The sequence below is a fragment of the Callithrix jacchus genome, chromosome 20 (genome assembly GCF_049354715.1).
Source record: "Callithrix jacchus isolate 240 chromosome 20, calJac240_pri, whole genome shotgun sequence".
Classification (NCBI taxonomy): Eukaryota; Metazoa; Chordata; class Mammalia; order Primates; family Cebidae; genus Callithrix; species Callithrix jacchus.
Window position 1 is genome coordinate 4,568,515 of NC_133521.1, and position 20,102 is coordinate 4,588,616.

The 20,102-nt window shown below is 50.9% G+C and overlaps 1 protein-coding gene across 1 annotated transcript in view; it reads left to right on the forward strand.

The window, feature by feature from the left end:
• Nucleotides 1-17,870, forward strand: part of GPT2 (glutamic--pyruvic transaminase 2) — a 41,790-nt gene extending 23,920 nt beyond the window's left edge. The window contains exons 6-12 of the mRNA XM_035282777.3: nt 275-518; nt 4,059-4,138; nt 6,038-6,174; nt 9,756-9,930; nt 11,710-11,865; nt 13,801-13,913; nt 15,479-17,870. Of these exons, the coding sequence (XP_035138668.1) occupies nt 275-518; nt 4,059-4,138; nt 6,038-6,174; nt 9,756-9,930; nt 11,710-11,865; nt 13,801-13,913; nt 15,479-15,569 (996 nt within the window). The 3' untranslated portion in view covers nt 15,570-17,870. The remainder of the gene's footprint in view (nt 1-274; nt 519-4,058; nt 4,139-6,037; nt 6,175-9,755; nt 9,931-11,709; nt 11,866-13,800; nt 13,914-15,478) is intronic.
• Nucleotides 17,871-20,102: the final 2,232 nt, after the last annotated feature.

Consider the following 20,102-nt stretch of genomic DNA (forward strand, 5'->3'; position numbering starts at 1 on the left):
AAAGTGTTGGGATTTTAGGCATGAGCCACGTGCCTGGCCTAAGTACTAAGTCATTAACTACATGTTCTGCACTGTGCTGAGAACTTTAGAACATTGTATTTTGTTTACTCCTTGCAGCTGCCCTCATTTTACAGATGAGGAAACTGAGAATCAGGGAAGTAAAGTGACTTGCACAGAGTTGTACTGGAGGCACGCAGTGGGGCCCACAGATGAAAGGCTGGGATCAGGGATGGGGAATGGTGCTGGCTTTCTAGATGCAACTTCTCTGTTGCAGACGATCCTGAAGATCCTCGTCTCCGGCGGTGGCAAGTCACGAACAGGTGTGCTGATCCCCATCCCACAGTATCCCCTCTATTCAGCCGTCATCTCTGAGCTCGACGCCATCCAAGTGAACTACTACCTGGACGAGGAGAACTGCTGGGCCCTGAATGTGAATGAGCTCCGGCGGGCAGTGAAGGAGGCCAAAGACCACTGTGACCCTAAGGTGCTCTGCATAATCAACCCTGGGAACCCCACAGGTCTGCACTTTACTTCCTTACCAGTTTTGTAGAGGGTGGGGGTGGCTGATACCCTGGCTGTCTAGAAACCAAAGAGTTAAATAATCGGTAGTTCTGTCTGCTCCTAGTTTCCCAGTCCACTTTCAGATTTGCTAACCTAAAGCCACAAAATTTGCCGCAGGCCACCTCAACAGGTGAGTAGTCCAGGCGTGGTAGCTCACAAACCCCTGCACCTGGGGAGGCTAAGGCAGGTGGATCACTTGAAGTCAGGAGTTTGAGACCAGTCTGGCCAACATGGTGAAACGCACCTCTACTAAACATACAAAAATTAGCAGGGCATGGTGGTATGTGCCTATAATCCCAGCTGCTCAGGAGTCTGAGGCACGAGATTTGCTTGAACTTGGGAGGCGGAGATTGCAGTGAGCCGAGATCATGCCACTGCACTCTAGCCTGGGTGACAGAGCAAGACTGTCAAAAAAAAAAAAAAAAAGCCAGTGTGGTGGTACATGCAGTCCCAGCTACTAGGGAGGCTGAGGTGGAAGGATTGCTTGAACCTAGGAGGCAGAGGTTGCAGTGAGCTGAGATTGTGCCACTGCACTCCAGCCTGGGCAATAGAATGAGACATTGTCTAAAAAAAAAAAAGGGAGTAAATGCAGACATTTTCTTGGGCAGGTTAAATAATAATAATAATTATTATTATTTTATAGAGGTTGGGTCTTGCTCTGTTACTGCAGACATGGCTGAAGTGCAGGTGGTATGATCATAACTCACTGCAGCCTTGAAATCCTGGCGATCTTCCTGCCTCCACTTCCTGAGTAGCTAGGACTACAGGCAGCACCACTACACCCAGCTAATATGTTAATTTTTTATTTTTGTAGAGATAAGATCATGCTGTGTGTCCCAGACTGGTCTTAAACTCTTGGCCTCAAGCAATCCTCCCAAAGCATTGGGATTACAGGCATGAGCCACTACACCCAGCCAGGATTGTATTGTTATTTTTAAATTGTTTTTTTGTGTATGAGGTTGTTACCCTGTTCTTACATTTGCAAAGACTTACCTCCTTGAGTTTATTTACTCAAAATTTACCGTTAATGATAAGGCCTCATTTTACCTTCACTCCTCCTTATTTTTCTGGACTGGTTTTGAGAATGCTGGTGTGGTTGTGTTCTTTCACCCAGCATTGCTGTGTTCCTTTAAGGCCTGAGGAAAAAACATAATATTCAAAACAAAAGCAACTAAACAAAAAAACCCCCACCAGTTTCCAGAAGTTGCAGAGCACCCCCAATTTTTCATATTTTTCTTTTTAGAAAAGTCCACAGTCCTGCTTGTTTTGCTATTTCTGGGCCGCTGGCTTCATATGGCCCCAGTGCTATTTGGACACAGGGAACAAGGGCTCCTCTCTCTTCCTTTGTTGAGATAAGTTGGGGCAGGGCCAAAATGCACTGGAGTTGATTGTGGAATCTGTTTCTCGGGAACATCAATTGATACTTCAGTCAGCTGAAAACACCCCTTGAATTCCTGAGTGCAGAAAATGGGTGCAGCTGGCGATACCACTGGCTTATTTACCCCAGCTCCTGGGAGCAGGGATAAAGATTCCATAGGAAAATGACATAGAGCTGGCTTCTCAAGCTTGGTTGTACATTAGAATCACAAAGGGAGCTTTGAAAAATCTCAGAATCACACCTGGATAATATTTTTATTGTAGAGATGAGGTGAGCCTAGGCTGGTCTGGAACTCAGCTCAAGTGATCCCCCCACCTTGGCCTGCTGAAACACTGGGGTTACAGGCGTGAGCTACTCTGCCAGGCATTTTCTCCCTGATCTTTATGATGCTTTCAAGCCTTTCTGACCTGCAGGGCAGACATACCACACACATACCACACACACGCACCCACACACACCACACACGCACAGGCACCACACACACCAGAGACACACACACCACGCACAGGAACCACACACACCAGAGACACGCACACCACGCACAGGCACCCACACTCATACATATGCACATGCACGTCACACACATACCACACACACACACATGTGTGCACACATATATCCTACCATACCTACACACTACACACAAATGCATATGTGTGTGCACACATCCCACACCTACACACCACGGACACGTGCATGCACACACCCCACCATGCCTACACACACCAGACACCCCACACCTACACACACCCCTCAAACCTACACACAGACCACAAACACATGCATATGTGCGTACACACACCCCACCATGCCACACACACCCACCACACACACATCTACACACCACACACAAACATGCACATGTGCATGCACACACACCCTACCACACCTACGCAGACATACACATAGGCACATGCATGTGCACACACACCAGACCAGACCTACACATACCCACCCCACCACACCTATACACACCACACACATTCCACCATACCTACACACACTGCACATACACATATGCACATGCACACACACCCCATCACACCTGCACACACCACACAGGCACACACGTGTGCACACATACCCTACCATACCTACACACCACACACAAATGCACGTGTGTGCACAGCCCCCACACCTACACACACCATAAACACATATGCACATGCACACACCCCACCACGCCTACACACACCAGACACCCCTTGCCTACACACACCCCTCATACCTACACACACATCCCACCCCACCACACACATTTACATGACACACACAAACATGCATATGTGCATGCACACATACCTCCAACACACGTACATACCACACACACATGAACATGTGCATGCACACAAACCCCACCACACCTACACACAGACACATAGGTATGTGAGTGTGCACACACACCAGGTCAGACCTACACACACACTCCACCACACATACACCACACACATCCCACCACACCTACACACATATGCACATGCACACACACCCCATCACACCTACACACACCACACACACATATGCACATGTGCATGCACATATACCCTACCACACCTACACAAACACCACACACAGACATACACATATGTACATGTGTGTACACACACACCAGACCAGACCTACACACACACACCCCACCACACCTCCTGATACCACACACATCCCACCACACCTACACACACCACACATACACATATGCACATGCACACCACACACATCCCACCGCACCTACACACACCACACACAGACATATGCACATGCATGTGCACACACTCTACCACCCACACACCACACACCCCTACCCCCACACCTACACACACACCACACACATATCCCATCACACCTACACACAGCTTTCATAAAAATAAGAGAGTGAGGTGGGAACCCCTTCTTTCTTGCATAACTGGCTGAGGAGAGTCAGACACTGGCTGCTCTTCTGGGTGTCCCTGGAGGCCAACTACGCCATCATGCATGGCAGCCAGGGACAGGGGGGTCTCTGGGGGGATCTGGGAGTCTCAAGGGAACACAGGTCACCAAGTGCTTCTGAATGGGCTTCTGGCCTGGGGACAGTTTAAACAGCATTACAACCAACCTTTTGATTTTCTTGGGGATTTTATAGGCCAGGTACAAAGCAGAAAATGCATAGAAGATGTGATCCATTTTGCCTGGGAAGAGAAGCTCTTTCTCTTGGCTGATGAGGTAAGAGTGTCCCCACTCAGAGAGGGTGGGCACAAGCTTTTCTCCTCTTGTGGGGGGGGCCCAGGACCCACTGTTCTGCAGCCAGTAAGAAATGTCTTGGTGTTGGAGGAATGATTCTGGCCCAGGGTGAGGATGTTCAGTGTTACAACTTGTGGGACTGTGACTTAATTATCCCTTTATCAGTTTGTACTCTTGGTTATAAATTTCAGAAATTCAGCCCAAATCACTTAAGCTCCAAAAAAAGAAAAGGAAAAAGAAAAAGTGCCGATGGGGTCATAGGTACACAGCTGGATCCAGGGACTCAGACGTTATCTTCCAGGTCCTCTTTCTCTTTCCACCCCTCTGTGTTGGGCCTCATACACAGACCTGTTACCTTCCCAACCTAGAGATTCCCAGCCTAGAAAGAGTGCTTTCTGCCCTGGGAGTTCCAGCAAGTCTCAGAATTGAGCCTCATTGGTTCAGCCTGAGTCACATGCCCGTTGCTGAACCAATCACTGTGATATAGGGCTTCCAGTAGGCAAATTGGCCAGGCCCAGAGCACAGGATGGGCTCTCTGCTTTCTTCTCCCAAACCTCCAGATGGAGAACCAAGGACGGTTATTCCCTGAGGGCCAATTGAGGGGCTCCTCCCCAACAAGGGAGGGTGGGTGCCCAGTGGCAGAAATGACTGACGCCCACTCATAAAGCTGCAGTTCTGTGCCTCCCAGTACTTCCATATCTGCTGTCTCATTTAATTCATTTACATCTCAGGAAGGGATCTTAATTAACCCCTGGTACCTGTTGCTTCTTGAATTCCAGTTCTGGAACCAAGGTCTGCTTATTCTTTTAATGTTTTGTAAGAAAGAAACTGAGGCTCCATGAAATCCTCTTTTTAGTTCCTCATTTCTGCATGGTTTCCAGTAAACTGCAGCTTCTAGCCCACTGCCTTTATTTCTTTGCTCCTTGTTACCCTCCCATACACATATACAGACACACATATATACAGACATATACACATAAAATGACACACACATACATACATGCACACAGACACACACACACACAAACACACACAGCTTACCCATCAAATTGTTGCCTTAATTAGATGGACCTGACATCTTTATTTCTAAAGGAGAGAAGGGTCAGAGAGAGACCCATGGTTTTCCTCATGACCGGGTACACAGAACTCCCTTCTGGGTCTGGGAAGAGGAGAACAAGGAGGACAGGGCCTGGCTTGGTGATGGAGCAAGCCCAACTCTCCAACTGATCCCCAGGGTCCCAGAAAGCCTCAGTTTCTCTGATCTCCAAAACAGATGGGGAATTAACCTCAAAGGCCAGGGTGGGTGCCAGCCTGCTATGAGTGCTGGTCTCTGGGGACTGGAAAGAACCAAACAGGTGCAGGTGCTGCTCTGTCAGGGAAGAGTGGGCGGAAGAAAACAGTGATTCCACTCTGAGGGTGGGGTAAGTGTTGCAAAGGAAACCCAACCGTGTTAGCTCTTCAAATAGGAGGTCAGAGGAAAGGGGAACTAATGCTGTCCTCACTGGTGTTGGTAAAGCAAGGAAGCACCATGCTTTAGGAGGAGAGTCTGCTTGGGAGGACGGGGGTCTCAGCACCATCACTGGTCAGGTGAGGTGGAAGGGAACTCTGGAGATTGGGTGGGGACAAGTCTGAGAGAAATCAAGTGAGCTGCTGAGCTGTCTCAGCGTCTGGCCTGAGGCTTTGCCTCCTTGCTTATTCTAGAAAGTTCCTTCAGGCACACTTGCCGTGAAAGTGGCACAGGAGGCTGGTCTGGCTGGTCTGTCCAGGGCTGGGCCTCATGGCCCACAGCATCTGTGCCCTCCCTTGCCTCAGTCACACTGGGCAGCAGCCTCTCTGAGGCCCTTTGGTGACTGGGTGACTGTTCCTGTTGTGCCCCTGCAGGTGTACCAGGACAACGTGTACTCTCCAGACTGCCGGTTCCATTCCTTCAAGAAGGTGCTGTACGAGATGGGGCCCGAATACTCCAGCAACGTGGAGCTCGCCTCTTTCCACTCCACCTCCAAGGGCTACATGGGCGAGTATGTGGGCCTCCCTTCCCTCCCTCCAACGCTAGGCCCACCAGGTCCTCAGGCTGCCGGCTCCTCTGCCTTGCCCCATGGTCCACCCAGTTGGATGGAAAGAAGCCTGCCCTTATCTGTTGCTTTTGCTGCATTTCCCCAGAGGGGGAGCCATGGTATGAGAACAGCCCTGGTGCAGGGGCTCAGATCAAATAAGGGCATACTTGGAGAAGCCAGATGACGGACAGATGATGGAGTGGAAACAGGACCTCGAGGCAGCTTGTGACACCTGGTGATTTCTCCCTGTCACTGTTTTTCCAAAGTTGACTGATAGCTGAGGGGTCAGGGAGGGCAGATGGAGCAGACAGACAACTGCTATTAGGCTGACGGGGCATGCTCTGGGTGCAGGGCTGCCTTAGGTACTGCCTGACCTCAGAGGCTAAAAGGTCAGCTGTAATCCTGTGTCTGTTCATTCAGCTAATATTTACTGAGCACTTTTGATGAGTCTAGCGCTGATCTTAGTGCTGGGGATGCTGCCATGAAAACACCTTCCTGCCAGCGTAGAGTATGGGTTCTAGTAAGGGGAGAGAGCCATAAGCAAATGAGTAAATCATGCGTCCCGTGGAGAAGAGTCATCAGGAGAGAGGTAGGGGCACGGTCGAAGGCCGAAGTGGTGCAGCCTCACTGAGGAGTTGGCTTCTGAGTTAGACGCCAAAGGAGTGTGGCAGGGAACTGCAGATATCGGGGAAGAGTGTTTGCAGGCAGCAGGAGCAGCCCGAGCAAAGGCCCCTGTCGTGGCAGCACACCTGCCATGTTGGCGGAGCAGCGGGGGCTGGAAAGCAGTGGGTGAGGGGCGGTGGCAGAAGTGGAGACCTGAGAATCACAGGAGGCCGGGTCACCTGGGCCACTTTGGCGATTGTATTTTTCACGTATGCCCAGCATGATATGGGATCTGTTGGAGGGGGTGTGGCCCCACCTAGCTGGTATGTTGCTCCTCCTGGCTGCTGTGTGGTAGGAGATGGGGTGCAGATGGGAACAGAGGTCTGGAGCCTGTTACAGTCTCACAGGTGAGCTATCGTGCACCAGATAGAGATGGGGAGAGGATCCTGGATGTATTTGAAGGTGGAGTTGATAGGAGTTGTGGATAGAAAAGACACGTGTGGGAGAGAAGAGTCAAGGATGAATCGTGGCCAGGCATGCGGGCTCATGCCTGAGATCTGAGAACTTTGGGAGGCTGAGGTGGGAGGATCACTCGAGGCCAAGAGTTTGAGATCAGCCTGGGTAATATAGCAAGTTCCCTTCTCTACAAAAAAATGTTGTAAAAATCAGCCAGGTTTGGTGGTGCGTGCCTCCAGCTATTCAGGAGGCTGAGGTGGACCGGTTGAGCCCGGAGTTCCAGGCTGCGGTGAGCTGTGATTACGCCACTGCACAATGAATCCCAAATTGTTTGTTCAGACAACAGGAAGGTTGGTGTTGCAGTCAACAGATGAGGAAGGCTGGAGGTAAAGCAGGTTTGGGGGAAAGAGCAGGAGTTTGCTTTTGGACCTGTTAAACTGAAACATGCCAGCTTGGCGTCCGGGTGGAGAGAGATGTGTGTCTCCAGGCACGCTGACATCCGGTGGGAAGTTTAACTTTAGGAGATTTCCGGGTGTGAGAATCGACGCCTGAACACGTCTCATACACGCATGGAGTGAGGCCTGGGCCTGGGCCCCCACTGCTGGGAGGTTGGGGGAAAGAGAAGGAAGCTACAGAGACTGAGGAGAGACCAGTGGGTTTGCAGCAAAGAGCATGTGTTCCCAACATGGTGGGGTCCTATTCTGTGCCAGGCGTCGGCATGGGGAGGGCTCTTGGTCATTAGGCTGGAACAGTGTCAACATGGTGGGGTCCTATTCTGTGCCAGGCGTCGGCATGGGGAGGGCTCTTGGTCATTAGGCTGGAACAGTGTCAACATGGTGGGGTCCTATTCTGTGCCAGGCGTCGGTATGGGGAGGGCTCTTGGTCATTAGGCTGGAACAGTGTCAACCTGGTGGGGTCCTATTCTGTGCCAGGCGTCGGCATGGGGAGGGCTCTTGGTCATTAGGCTGGAACAGTGTCAACATGGTGGGGTCCTATTCTGTGCCAGGCGTCGGCATGGGGAGGGCTCTTGGTCATTAGGCTGGAACAGTGTCAACATGGTGGGGTCCTATTCTGTGCCAGGCGTCGGCATGGGAGGGCTCTTGGTCATTAGGCTGGAACAGTGTCAACATGGTGGGGTCCTATTCTGTGCCAGGCGTCGGTATGGGGAGGGCTCTTGGTCATTAGGCTGGAACAGTGTAACTGTGAAGCTCGAAGGAATACTTCCACCAGGCCAAGGGAGCAGTCCCCTCGGGATGGCTGCCAAACTGTTACTGGGCTGCTTATATCTGGGCGCACGCTAATGTATGCTGGTCTTTCTGGTCTACCTCTGCCTCCTTGGCTTTCTGGTCTAGCAGTCCTGGCTCCTTGCTTGACTTCCTTTTGCTGTGTAGCTCTTTTCCTAAACAAATCTGTTCTCTGTGAACTCAGTTTTCAAACTTAAGCATGTTTACCACACACTTGTCTATTGCCCAGTCTCAGTTATTGATTACGCTACCAGCCAGGGTCCTGATCGTATCCCTAGTCATGTCACTGTGTTCTCAGATCTGGATGAGTTAGGATCTGACTCTTTTACTTATTTTGATTCTCTGCTCATCAGCAGAGGATTAAGCAGAAAGTTCTTTCTTTCCATTTGTGTCATGGGACACTTTTCTGAGATGTTAGAATCTTCCCACCTTGGAACATCCAGTCCAGGGATCAGATGGGAATCTTTGCCAGTTCCATTCAGCAGCGTGACCCCAAAAGCATGTTACTAAACATCTCATCGTGTCAGGTGCTCTGAGGCTGGGGTGGGGGATGCATGGAGGAAGGTGACCAGGTTCCTGCCTCCGGATGCCTGTGTTCCTGTGGTTGTTAGTGTGAACGTTTGCAGCTACACACCAGAGGAGATGTATGTTGCTGATTTGGTTTGCAAAGGTTTTTTTTTTTTTTTTAACTCATCACATGTCCTCAGCTTATTTTCATATAATTTGAGTGTATCAATGAGGATTCTTTTGGCTGTAAATTACAGAAATTTGGCTGGGCATGATAGCTCATGCCTGTAGTCCCAGCACTTTGGGAAGCTGAGGCAAGAGGATCACTTGAGGCTGGGAGTTCGAGACCAGACTGGGCAACATAGCAAAACCCTATCTCTACAAACATAAAACATAAAAAAATTAGCCAGTCATGGTGGCATATACCTGTGGTCCCAGCTATTTGAGAGGCCAAGGTGGGACTATTGCTTGAGCGTAGGTGCTTGTGACTACAGTGAGCTAAGATCACACCACTGCACCCTAGCCTAGGTGACAAAGCAAGATCCAATCTCTTAAAAAAAAAGATACGAATTTGTACGTAGTCATCACTGCTGTTCACCTTCCATTGGCAAGAACTCAGCCACACCTGGCCAGTAGGTGTTGGATGTGGGGATGCTTTCAAGTTCTGGCCGTCCAAATGGCACTTTGTTGAGGTCTTTCTGTAACGTAGTCCTCTTCCTCTTCTCGGCCCTCCAGGTGTGGTTACAGAGGAGGCTACATGGAGGTAATCAACCTGCACCCCGAGATCAAGGGCCAGCTTGTGAAGCTGCTCTCGGTGCGCCTGTGCCCCCCAGTGTCCGGGCAGGCTGCCATGGACATCGTCGTGAACCCCCCAGTGCCAGGAGAGGAGTCCTTTGAGCAGTTCAGCCGGGTGAGTCCACTGTGATGCATCCACACCACTGCAGCTGGGGTCATGGACAGTTCCTACTGGGTCAGTGGCCGGCCTGTCTCCAGATGGCCAGACAGCAGCCTACCGGGGGTGTGTGGCCTGCAGAGGCGTTCATGGCTCCTCAGAGCCTCAACTACCCCCATGAGTTGAAGTCTGGAGGTGTATCTGGGCATTGTTTGGAAGTTAGGAATATGAGTATGTGTGGGCAGGTGAACCCTTCCTCCATCTCTGACCAGTTCAGAGGAATTTATGGGTTGTGTAACCTCGAAGTCAGCTCCCAATGGGTTCAGGCTCACCTCTTTTTTAAAAACATTGTGATAAAATGCACATAAAGTTGACCATTTTAACCTTTATGAAGTGCTTTGTTCAGTGGCATTCAGGACATTCACACTGTCGTGCAGCCATCACCACCATCCGTCTCTGGAGCCGTTCCATGATCCCACACTGAGGTCTGCCTGTTACCACGAACACCCCAGCCTGCCCTCGCCTTAGCCCCGGCAGTCACCCTTCTATCCCCTTCTCTCCCGTCACCTCGAGTTTCCTCATAGAAATGGAGTCATGTCGGCTGGGCGCAGTGGCTCATGCCTGTAATCCCAGCACTTTGAGAGGTTGAGGCAGGTGGATCACCTGAGGTTAGGAATTTGAGACCAGCCTGGCCAACATGGTCAAACCTCATCTCTACTAAAAATACAAAAATTAGCTGGGCATGGTGGTGCATGCCTGCTACCCCAGCTACTCAATTGAACCTGGAAGGCAGAGGTTGCAATAAGCTGAGATTGAGCCACTGCACTCCAGCCTGGGTGACAGAGCCAGACTGTGTCTCAAAAAAAAAAAAAAAGGGGGGAGTCGTGCCTTTTTTGTCTTTTTGTGACTGGCTTATTTTCCTCAGCATGGTATCCTCCAGGTCCATCTGGTGTTGTGGCCCAGGTCGTGATTCCAGGCTGAACCATGCTCCCCATGCGGACAGGCCACATAGTGCTAATGCCTCCATCTGCAACCCACACCTTCCACACCGCTTGGCTGGCAGCTCCTGTGGAAGTCCTGGATGGCAACTGCTCCAGCCGTGGACACATTGGACACACACCCAGCTCAGGCCCAGTCACTGACCCTGACTTGCTCTGCTTGGTCCTGTGCTGCATACACACCACACAGACAGATTCTGTGGGGTGGGGAGGGTGGGGAGCACTGGTCCCCGCAAATGCATTGGTGGGGGCCTGTCTGCAGAAGAATGGGCATGTGTCCTAGAAGTATGTTCTAAGGAATTGTGTCCAGAGCCACGTCCGTGCAGACTGACAGGCAATGACTGCTTTTTCTTGTTTTCTGGAAAGACATCCTGGTGTGAGAATAGAACCCATGACACAGGCTGTACCCCATAGCCTAGAACTCCCTGGTGTCTGTGAACCCCACACCCCAGGGCACATGGCAGCCTCCCAGGTTGAGCGCTAGGGAAGAACTGCCAGGAGACGTGTTGCACCCACCTCCTGGTTTTGCTGTGCTCGCGGTCATACAGGCTCTTTGGTTAGTCTGTCCGATACCCCAGTGTCGAAGGAACCGACCACCCCACCCATTCCATCTGTGTGGTATGCATGGGGCACGTGACCCAGGCGGAGCAAATCTGAGTCAACGCCTGGGTCAGTGGGGACGTGTGTTCAAAGCTGGAGCAAAGTCATCTTCTAGGATTTCCGCAAGTGCTGCAGGAAGGATTAGTGGCTGGAGCAAATCTCTCCAGAGATACTGACTGCTGTTTCTGTCTCTCATCAGGAGAAGGAGTCGGTCCTGGGTAATCTGGCCAAAAAAGCAAAGCTGACAGAAGACCTCTTTAACCAAGTCCCAGGAATTCACTGTAACCCCTTGCAGGGTGCCATGTACGCCTTTCCTCGGATTTTCCTTCCTGCCAAAGCTGTGGAGGCTGCTCAGGTCTGGGGCGTGGGCCGGGCTGGCTCTCTCTTACCAGGTTCACTTGAGATATTGAGTTGGGGGCCCCTGCTTATCTTGGGGAGCAGAAGCGCTGTCCCTGGATGTGCTGAACTGTGTGCACCTCTCAGCCAGACGGTGTTGACTGTGTAAAGATGACAGGTTCTTGGAGGCCCAGCTTTGTGCTGTGATGATGGGCAAACATGAGGTGGGCCCCATGGGAGAGGAGCTGATCTCGACTCTGAACACTGCTGCTCCCAAGGGAGGTGCCCGGGTGAGATGCCTGCGGGGGAGGCAGCAGGAGCTGCTGCTTCCACCCAGCCACTGCGTCCTGGAGCAGCGCTTCGCAAACTTCAGTGTGCGCACCCATCACCTGGGGCCCTTTTTTTTCCTTTTTGTGAAGAACGGGGTCTCACTATATTGCCCAGGCAGGATTCAAACTCCTGGGCTCAAGCTATCCTCCTGCCTCTGCCTCCCTAAGAGTTGGGATTACAGGCTTGAGCCACCATGCCTGGCTTTTTTTGTTTGAATTACATTTTTATAGAGAGAGATGGTGTCTTACTTAGTTGCCCAGGCTGGTCTGAAACTCCTGGGCCTCAAGGGAACCTCCCACCTCAGCCTCCCAAAGTGCTGGGATTGCAGGCATGAGCCATTGCACCTGGCTTGTTTGTGTTGTTTGTTTTGTTTTGTTTCTTAAAGGGTCTTATCTTATGTCTTCAAGGGACCTAAGAGTCTGTGTTTCCACCAAGTTCTTGGGTGCCACAGACCCCACTTAGAGGCTCACGGGGAGCGCAGTTTCTGCAGGTGGCATCCTCATCTACCCCCAAGCCTCCTGAATACCTGTTAAAGACTCAAGTCTAGGCCCCACCCTAGACCTCCAGAATCAGAATTCCTGGTATTAGGCAGGTGCCCTGGCTCACACCTGAGGGCTTAGCATTTTGGGAGGCTGAAGTGGGACGATCATTTGAGCCCAGGAGTTTGAGCCAGCCTGGGCAACATGGTAAAACCCTATCTACAAAAAATTTAAAAATTAGCTGGGTGGTGTATGCCAGTGGTCCCAGCTGCTTGGGAGGCTGAGGTGGGTGGATTGCCTGAGCTTGGGAGGTTGAGGCTGCAGTGAGCTATGATCATGCTCTGCATACCTCTTCTCTTAAATAAGTTAAAAAAAAATCCCTGGGCCAGGTGCAGTGGCTCATGCCTGTAAGCCTGGCACTTTGGGAAGCCAAGATGGATGGATCACCTGAGGTCAGGAGTTCGAGACCAGCCTGGCCAACATGGTGAAACCCCGTCTACTAAAACTACAAAACAATTAGCCAGGCATAGTGGCTCGTGCCTGTAATCCCAGCTACTCTGGAGGCCGAGGCAGGGAGAATTGCTTGAACCCAGGAGGCAGAGGTTTCAGTGAGCCGAGATCACACCATTGCACTCCAGCCTGGGTGACAGAGTAAGACTCTATCTCAAAAAAAAAAGAGAAAAGAAAAAAGACTCCTTGGTGATAGAACCTGAGAATCTGTGGTTAACAGGCTCCCCAAGTTCTCGTGCAAACCAGTGTGTGGGCAGCAGTATTGAGAGTGCCCCAGAGAAACTTGTTCCATGAAAGTTGCATGCAGACCCCAGTGCCCTGTTTTCAGAGGATTACATGGCTTGACATGCAGGAAGCCACTGCTGATGCCTGTTGAGTGGCTGCCTGGGGATGGGCACTCCCTGATGACAGGCAGGAGCACCACTACCCTGGCTGTCCTGCGGTAGTTTTCAGGTGTCTGCCCAGCACCAGCCACCAGCAGTATCCCAGCATCCCGCCCTGGTTCTCTAGGACTAGAAGGGGAGAAGGGCATGCCCTGGGAGAGAACCTACCATTTAGATTAACATTTGGCTTTGAGGGTTGAACGGTGTGTTTGCAAAGCCAGGAATGATTGTGATCTCTGTCTGCTCTCACAGGCCCATCAGATGGCCCCAGACATGTTCTACTGCATGAAGCTCCTGGAGGAGACTGGCATCTGCGTCGTGCCTGGCAGTGGCTTTGGGCAGAGGGAAGGCACTTACCACTTCAGGTACGACTTCCTCTCCATACCAGGGGCTGGTCCGGGGCTTGTCCAGGGAAATATGGGCTTCTTGACATGGAGCAGAGGACTACTTCAGAGAAACAGGTGTGGAGCCCCTGTCCTCCCTCAAGTCACCCCACTCTGTCCTGCTGCAGAGGCAAGCTCAGATCCTGGTCCAGGGATTAAGAAAAACGGGGTGGTTGTCTGCTCAGGGTCTTGTTCCCTGAGAGGTCTTCCTTGACTATTCTGTCTCTCCCCTCCGCCATCTGTACCATCATCATCTGAATTGTTTCTAGTTGGGTGTTCCTTATTTCGCTGTCCGTTTTCAACTCTGTGATGGCAGCACACAGCTGCCAGTGCCTGGAGCTGTGCTGGCATGTGCTCAGTAGCTCCTGGCTACACCCTGGGCCACAGCACTGCCTGTGATCCTAGAGCCTGCTGAGGAGCTGCAGTGGAATCTGCTCCACTCATGCCCAGGGTGTACCCCGCTCTGGCCCTGCGTGGATGGGAATGCCAGTACCCAGAGCTAAGCTGACTGGAGCAGAGGTTTCCCACTGTGGCCAATTCTCTTCAGAACGACATCTTCCCTGCACGTGTTGCTCTCAGATGTCTCCCATGGCAGAGGCTAAGAAAAGAAATGGCATGAGCTGTTAGCACCTGGAGCCAAGTCTTGACTTAGGCAAGGTTGTGGGTCGTGTTCCTGGGATAGACAAACCTTGTTCAGGTGGCTTTCCCATCCCTGGTCAGGCTTATCTCAATGGCTCAGTCAGAAAGTGATTTAAGCAAGAGGGCTGCCGGGAGGATCAGGGTGCATACTGGTGGACGAGAGGGAAGTGTTACTTACTGTGGCAACTTGGGAATTCCTTTGGAGGGAAAGTTGTGACTAGAGGGTGTCTTACTGTCAGACTGACTGGAGATTAAAGAAAGGCCCCTCTGGCAGGAGTAAAATCTCTATGATTCTAGGAAAGACCAAGAGTCATACTTTAGAGAAAGTTCTGTTCGGTGGTTAAAACGTTGTAGAGAACTGGCCGCAGTGACTCACACATTTCAGGAGGCCGAATTCAGGATGGCTTGAGTCCAGGAGTTCAAGACCAGCCTGGGCAACATTAGCAAGACCCTGTCTCTACAAAAAATTGTTTAAAAACCAGCTAGGGATGTTGGCACCTGCCCGTAATCCCAGCTACTTGGGAGGCTGAGATGGGAGGATCGCCTGAGCCCAAGAGTTGGAGAGGCTGCAGTGAGCTATGATCACTACGGCATTCAAGCTGGGGGAGCAGAGTGAGACCCTGTCTCCAAAAAAAAATGTGATTCAGGCCTTCTGCAGTAACAAGTGGATATGTCTTAGCCTAAATGCTGCTCTGGTTTATTGCTTTCTTTCATGTGTATTACTTGGGTGAACAACATATGAATGAAGGAGAAAGCGGTCCAAGTGCTGGGCGCTATCCTGGCTGGAGCTGTTGAAGCTGACCAGGGCAGACCTCCCTTCTCCACTCCTAGAGGCGATGGAGCTGTTGGATTTGCTCCTCTCCCCTCTTGCAGAGCAGCCAGGCTGACTCTGTTGTCTCTCCAACCAGGATGACCATCCTCCCTCCAGTGGAGAAGCTGAAGACAGTGCTGCAGAAGGTGAAGGACTTCCACATAAACTTCCTGGAGAAGTACGCCTGAGATTGCCTGGGCCCCAGCGGGAGGCCCATCCTCGGCTCTTCCTCCCGATGCCCACCCAGGCCAGGCTGATCTCGCCTCTCCCATGACTCTGCCTCGGGCCTCGCAGAGGCTGCTGGTCACTTCATCATCATTTTGCCCCCGGAGACGTCTTTCTTTGTGCCTTGATATTGAGAGCGCCTCTCTTTTGAGCAAACAAGGGTTCTATATGCAACCAGTGTAGAGGGGACTTGCTCAGCAGGTGTGGCCAGGGTTCTCTGATTCTGTTACTGTTTTGCTTCTGGAAAGTTCATTTGGGGTTTACAACAACTAGGCTGTGTCTGGTGAGATGTTTCCAATCTGGAGAAATGAGCAGGTGTTGGGAAATGTGTGACTTAACCATGGTGAGGGCTGGAAATCCAAACTCACCATGATCTGTGAATAAAGCCCTTAGTGGTGTGAAGCATTCAGTCCTTTGAACAGAAGGGCCTGGAAGGCCTGCAGGGTTGAGAGAGGGTCTGTCCTGTGGCCTGGAGGCAGGTGCAGGGAGTGCAGTAGCACGTGGACTGGGCAGGATGCCGCACTCTCTTGGGGTAGATGCTGGGGGCTGGGGCTGTGGCCATGGTCAGAGGGCCCCACGGTGAGGTGTGGGAGTGAGTCAGGCTGCAGGAAGAACCTGGTCTCCGCTTCTTAGCAACTCAGTCCAGCCTGAGAATTCTGTGCACCTGGCGAACTTGGGGAATGAGGGGTTCTCTTGAACATGCTTAAGCTGGAACTCCATCTGAGAGGTCTCGTTGAACTTCAGGGACACGGAATGCAGCCCGGCAGCATCGCAGTTCCGTGGAGAGTCCCGCTGGAATAGTGTGGACCCATCCCTCGGGTGACGGGTGCCTGTTCTCCCCGGGGCCTGACCGAGCCTGTGTGCACACTGCCCCCTGCTGGCGGCAGCGGGGAAATGAGGGCTGGAAATGTCCTCCCCGCAAGGGCAATCCCCTGGACCTGCCGAGTAGCTAAGGTCTTGGCCTTTCTTGAATGATGGCAAGCTGAATCTGATCGGTTTCCTAGCTCTTAGGTGGTAAAAGTGCCTAGCAGCTTGGCTGCTGTGGAGGAGTCAGTGAATCGTGACTGGAGGTTTACTGGCATGCTTTTGTGCGGAGTGTTTTGCTTTCACCTTAGCTTCCAGCTCCTCTCCCAGGCTGCAGACTCTAACCTGTGGCATCAGTCCTCTCCCGGGCCAGGGGGGCACCTTCCCCCAGCATGCGGCTTCCCTGCCATTAGCAACCCTGGGCGGACCGACCATATTCGAGGCCGCGGTGCTACGGGCTTAGCCCTCACCTCCCTCACTGGGAGCCTCCCCATCACCCCTGCCTTCCCCAGTGGGAAGTTAGGGAAGCTCAGGAGCCTGGAACCCCGTATGTCCCAAAATGGAATTGGTGGAGCTGGAGAGAAAGCAGAAGAGACCAAGGAGTGAGGCTTAGAGCAGCCTCTGCTGTGATTTCCACACCAGGTCTGTGCAGAGGAAACAAACTCCAAACTGTCCTTACCCACCGACATCACAGCCCCTACAAAGAAAGTAGCCACAATCTCAAATAATAAAAGGGAATGTTCTAAAACTTTTCCTTCCTTAAAAAATGAAAAAAATTGCACTCGGGCTTGCTGTGTGGTATATAAACCAGGATGTATCCCAGAGTCCTGAGGTTGGTTTCTGGTGGAAAGGTTAAATCGTAGAAGCTAGTCTATTTTTTATATTTTTGTAACAATTGCTTTTTTCATGGGGGAGGCGGGGTTAGTATTTATAGTTCTAACAAGTCCAGTAATTTTTTATAAATCTCTTCAGATTATAACCAGTCCCTAAAAACTTTACAACGTTTACATAATTTTCTAAAGGAGACTGTATACACTTGATTTGCTTTCGAAATAAATGATAAGGTCAGCTAGTTTAGGAGGTTAACTTTGGATAAGAATGCTGATCATGATAGGTTTGATTTTCTACAGATTCTGTTCCGGTACTTTTCCTGTCCGGGCACCACCCGAGAAAGTTGTCATTTGAGGTCGCACTCGGAAGTTACATCTATGAAGTTTCTGTCATTGATCCAGATCTGTGTGTGTAGTGTGAGCTGGGGAAGCACAGCAGGGCTGTGCCTCGGACGGCCCATCGCTGCGCACCCAGAGGCTCAGCTGGCTGTTCTGTTTTGATGTGTGTGGAGTTTGGGGGAGGAACAGACACAGATCAACCTGTGGCTGTTTTCATGTCTAGGTTCTCACAGGCATCTCCTGACAATGGCTCTGCTGGAAATTTCCATAAATAAAATGTCCGAATGGTGACTGTGTTTAACTTTCATTGTAGTTTGAATCTAAACATTGAGGACATTACTAACTTTACACCTTCACTCTTTGTAATTTATGTTTCTGTAACAATAATGGGCATTTCCACCAAACATGACAAACTCCAGTCATGTCTTCTCAGCTTCCGTGTCTTCTTAGGGTCGTTCCTAAGACACCTGTGCTGCTTTTTTATTCACTTGCAGAGAAACTTCATGGATGCTTTGAAATAGAATATAGTTAAAATGAACACTGGTGGAAGAGAAATAAGGACTGACAGCCAGGCCGGGCGCGGTGGCTCATGCTTATAATCCCAGCACTTTTGGGAGGCCGAGATGGGTGGATCACAAGGTCAAGAGATCGAGACCATCCTGGTCTATTAGGTGAAACCCTGTCTCTACTAAAAATTAGCTGGGCATGGTGGTGTGTTCCTGTAGTCCCAGCTACTTGGGAAGCTGAGGCAGGAGAATTGCTTGAATCCAGAGGCGGAGGTTGCAGTGAGCCGAGATCATACCATTGCACTCCAGTCTGGGTAACAACAGCGAAACTCTGTCTCCAAAAAAAAAAAAAAAAAAAAAAAGAACTGACAGCCTTGGCCAGGGGCAGTGGCTCATGCCTGTAATCCCATCACTTTGGGATGTCAAGGCAGGCAGTTCACAAGGTCAGGGGTTTAAGACCAGCCTGACTGACCAACATGGTTGAAACCCTGTCTCTTAAAAAAAGATCTAACAGCCTCTTCCCTGGGCCTGGGGAGGGTGGGCAGGTGAGGGAGCACTGGAGGCCTGTGGGCAAAGGGGGAATTGTCTATACGAGGGATTTCATTCATTTCCCATATTGATGTTGATTTTGATGTATGGTTTTGGAATTCAGGACTTTTTCTCAAAACTAAAATTTCTGTCTTCACTGAAGAAAATTTGGTGGCCGGACACGGTGGCTTACGCCTATAATCCCAGCACTTTGGAAGGCCAAAGTGGGAAGATTACTGGAGCCCAGGAGTTCAAGACCAGCCTGGGCAGCCAATTAAGATGATATCTCTAAGAAAATTCAAAAAATTAACTGGGCATGGTGGTGTGCACCTGTGGTCCTGTCTACATGGGAGGCTGAGGCAGAAGGATCATTTGGGCCCAACAGTTGAGAACAGTCTGGGAAACATAGACTGTGTCTCTACCAAAAAAAATTTCAAAAAGTTAGCCAGGCACAGGGGTACACACCTATTATAGTCCCAGATACTTGAGAGGCTGAGGTGGGAGGGTCACTTGAGCCATGATCACGCCACTTGTATGCTAGCCTGAATGCTACAGTAAGACCCAGTCTCTTAAAATTTGGAAAACATAAAAAGAAAAAATTACTTCATTTGGAAGTGATAGAAATCCACTCAGAGTAGCGTCAGCAGAAAAGAGGAAGTATGACCTCATGTACCTGGGAGGGAAGCCCACTTTGGTTCTCAAGTTTACTCTGTTATAGGCAAAGTCTGTCTTGTCCAACTCTACTTGGAAAAATCGCAAGGGAAGATCCTGATTGGCTCCCTAGGCCCATGTGCCCTTCCCTGAGCCCACCTCTGACCCACGAGTATAGGGAGCTTTAGCTGGCCCTGTGCACAAAGCAGGAGGTAGAAATGGAATTAGCCAGCCCCACAGGAGCCCTAACATTGAAGAGGAGAAGCTACTCCCCATAGGAAAAGGAGTTGGATGTGCTGCCCCAGCAAAACCCATTTACCACAAGGGCCCTATCAGAAAGAGATGGAGGAGGGAGAGAGGGGTTCAGGGTCGGTTGAGGGACTGAGCATGGTGGCTCACACCTGTAATCCCAGTTCTTTGGGAGGCTGAGACAGGAGGTTTGTTTGATATTGGGAGTTCTAAAGTATCCTAGGCAATAGTGAGAACTCTGCAGAAAACATTTTCTAAAATTACCCAGGCTTGGTCCCAGTTACTCAGAAGGCCAAGGCCAGAGGACTGCTTGATGCCCAGGAGTTCAAGGCTGCAGGGAATCATGGCACTGCTGCCCGTCAACCTAAGCCACAGAACAGGACCCAGTCTCTTAAATAAAAGTGAGGTGTTGGGGGCGGAGGTGGCAGTGAGCCAAGATTGTGTCACTGCACTCCAGCCTGGGTGACAGAGCCAGACCTTGTCTCAAAAAGAAAAAAACGTATGTGGGTGATGCGTAGAAGGGAGGGGGATGATACTGTTTTCTGCTGGTGGGCGCCTGCCTGCTTCTCTGTATCTGCCGATATCCTGT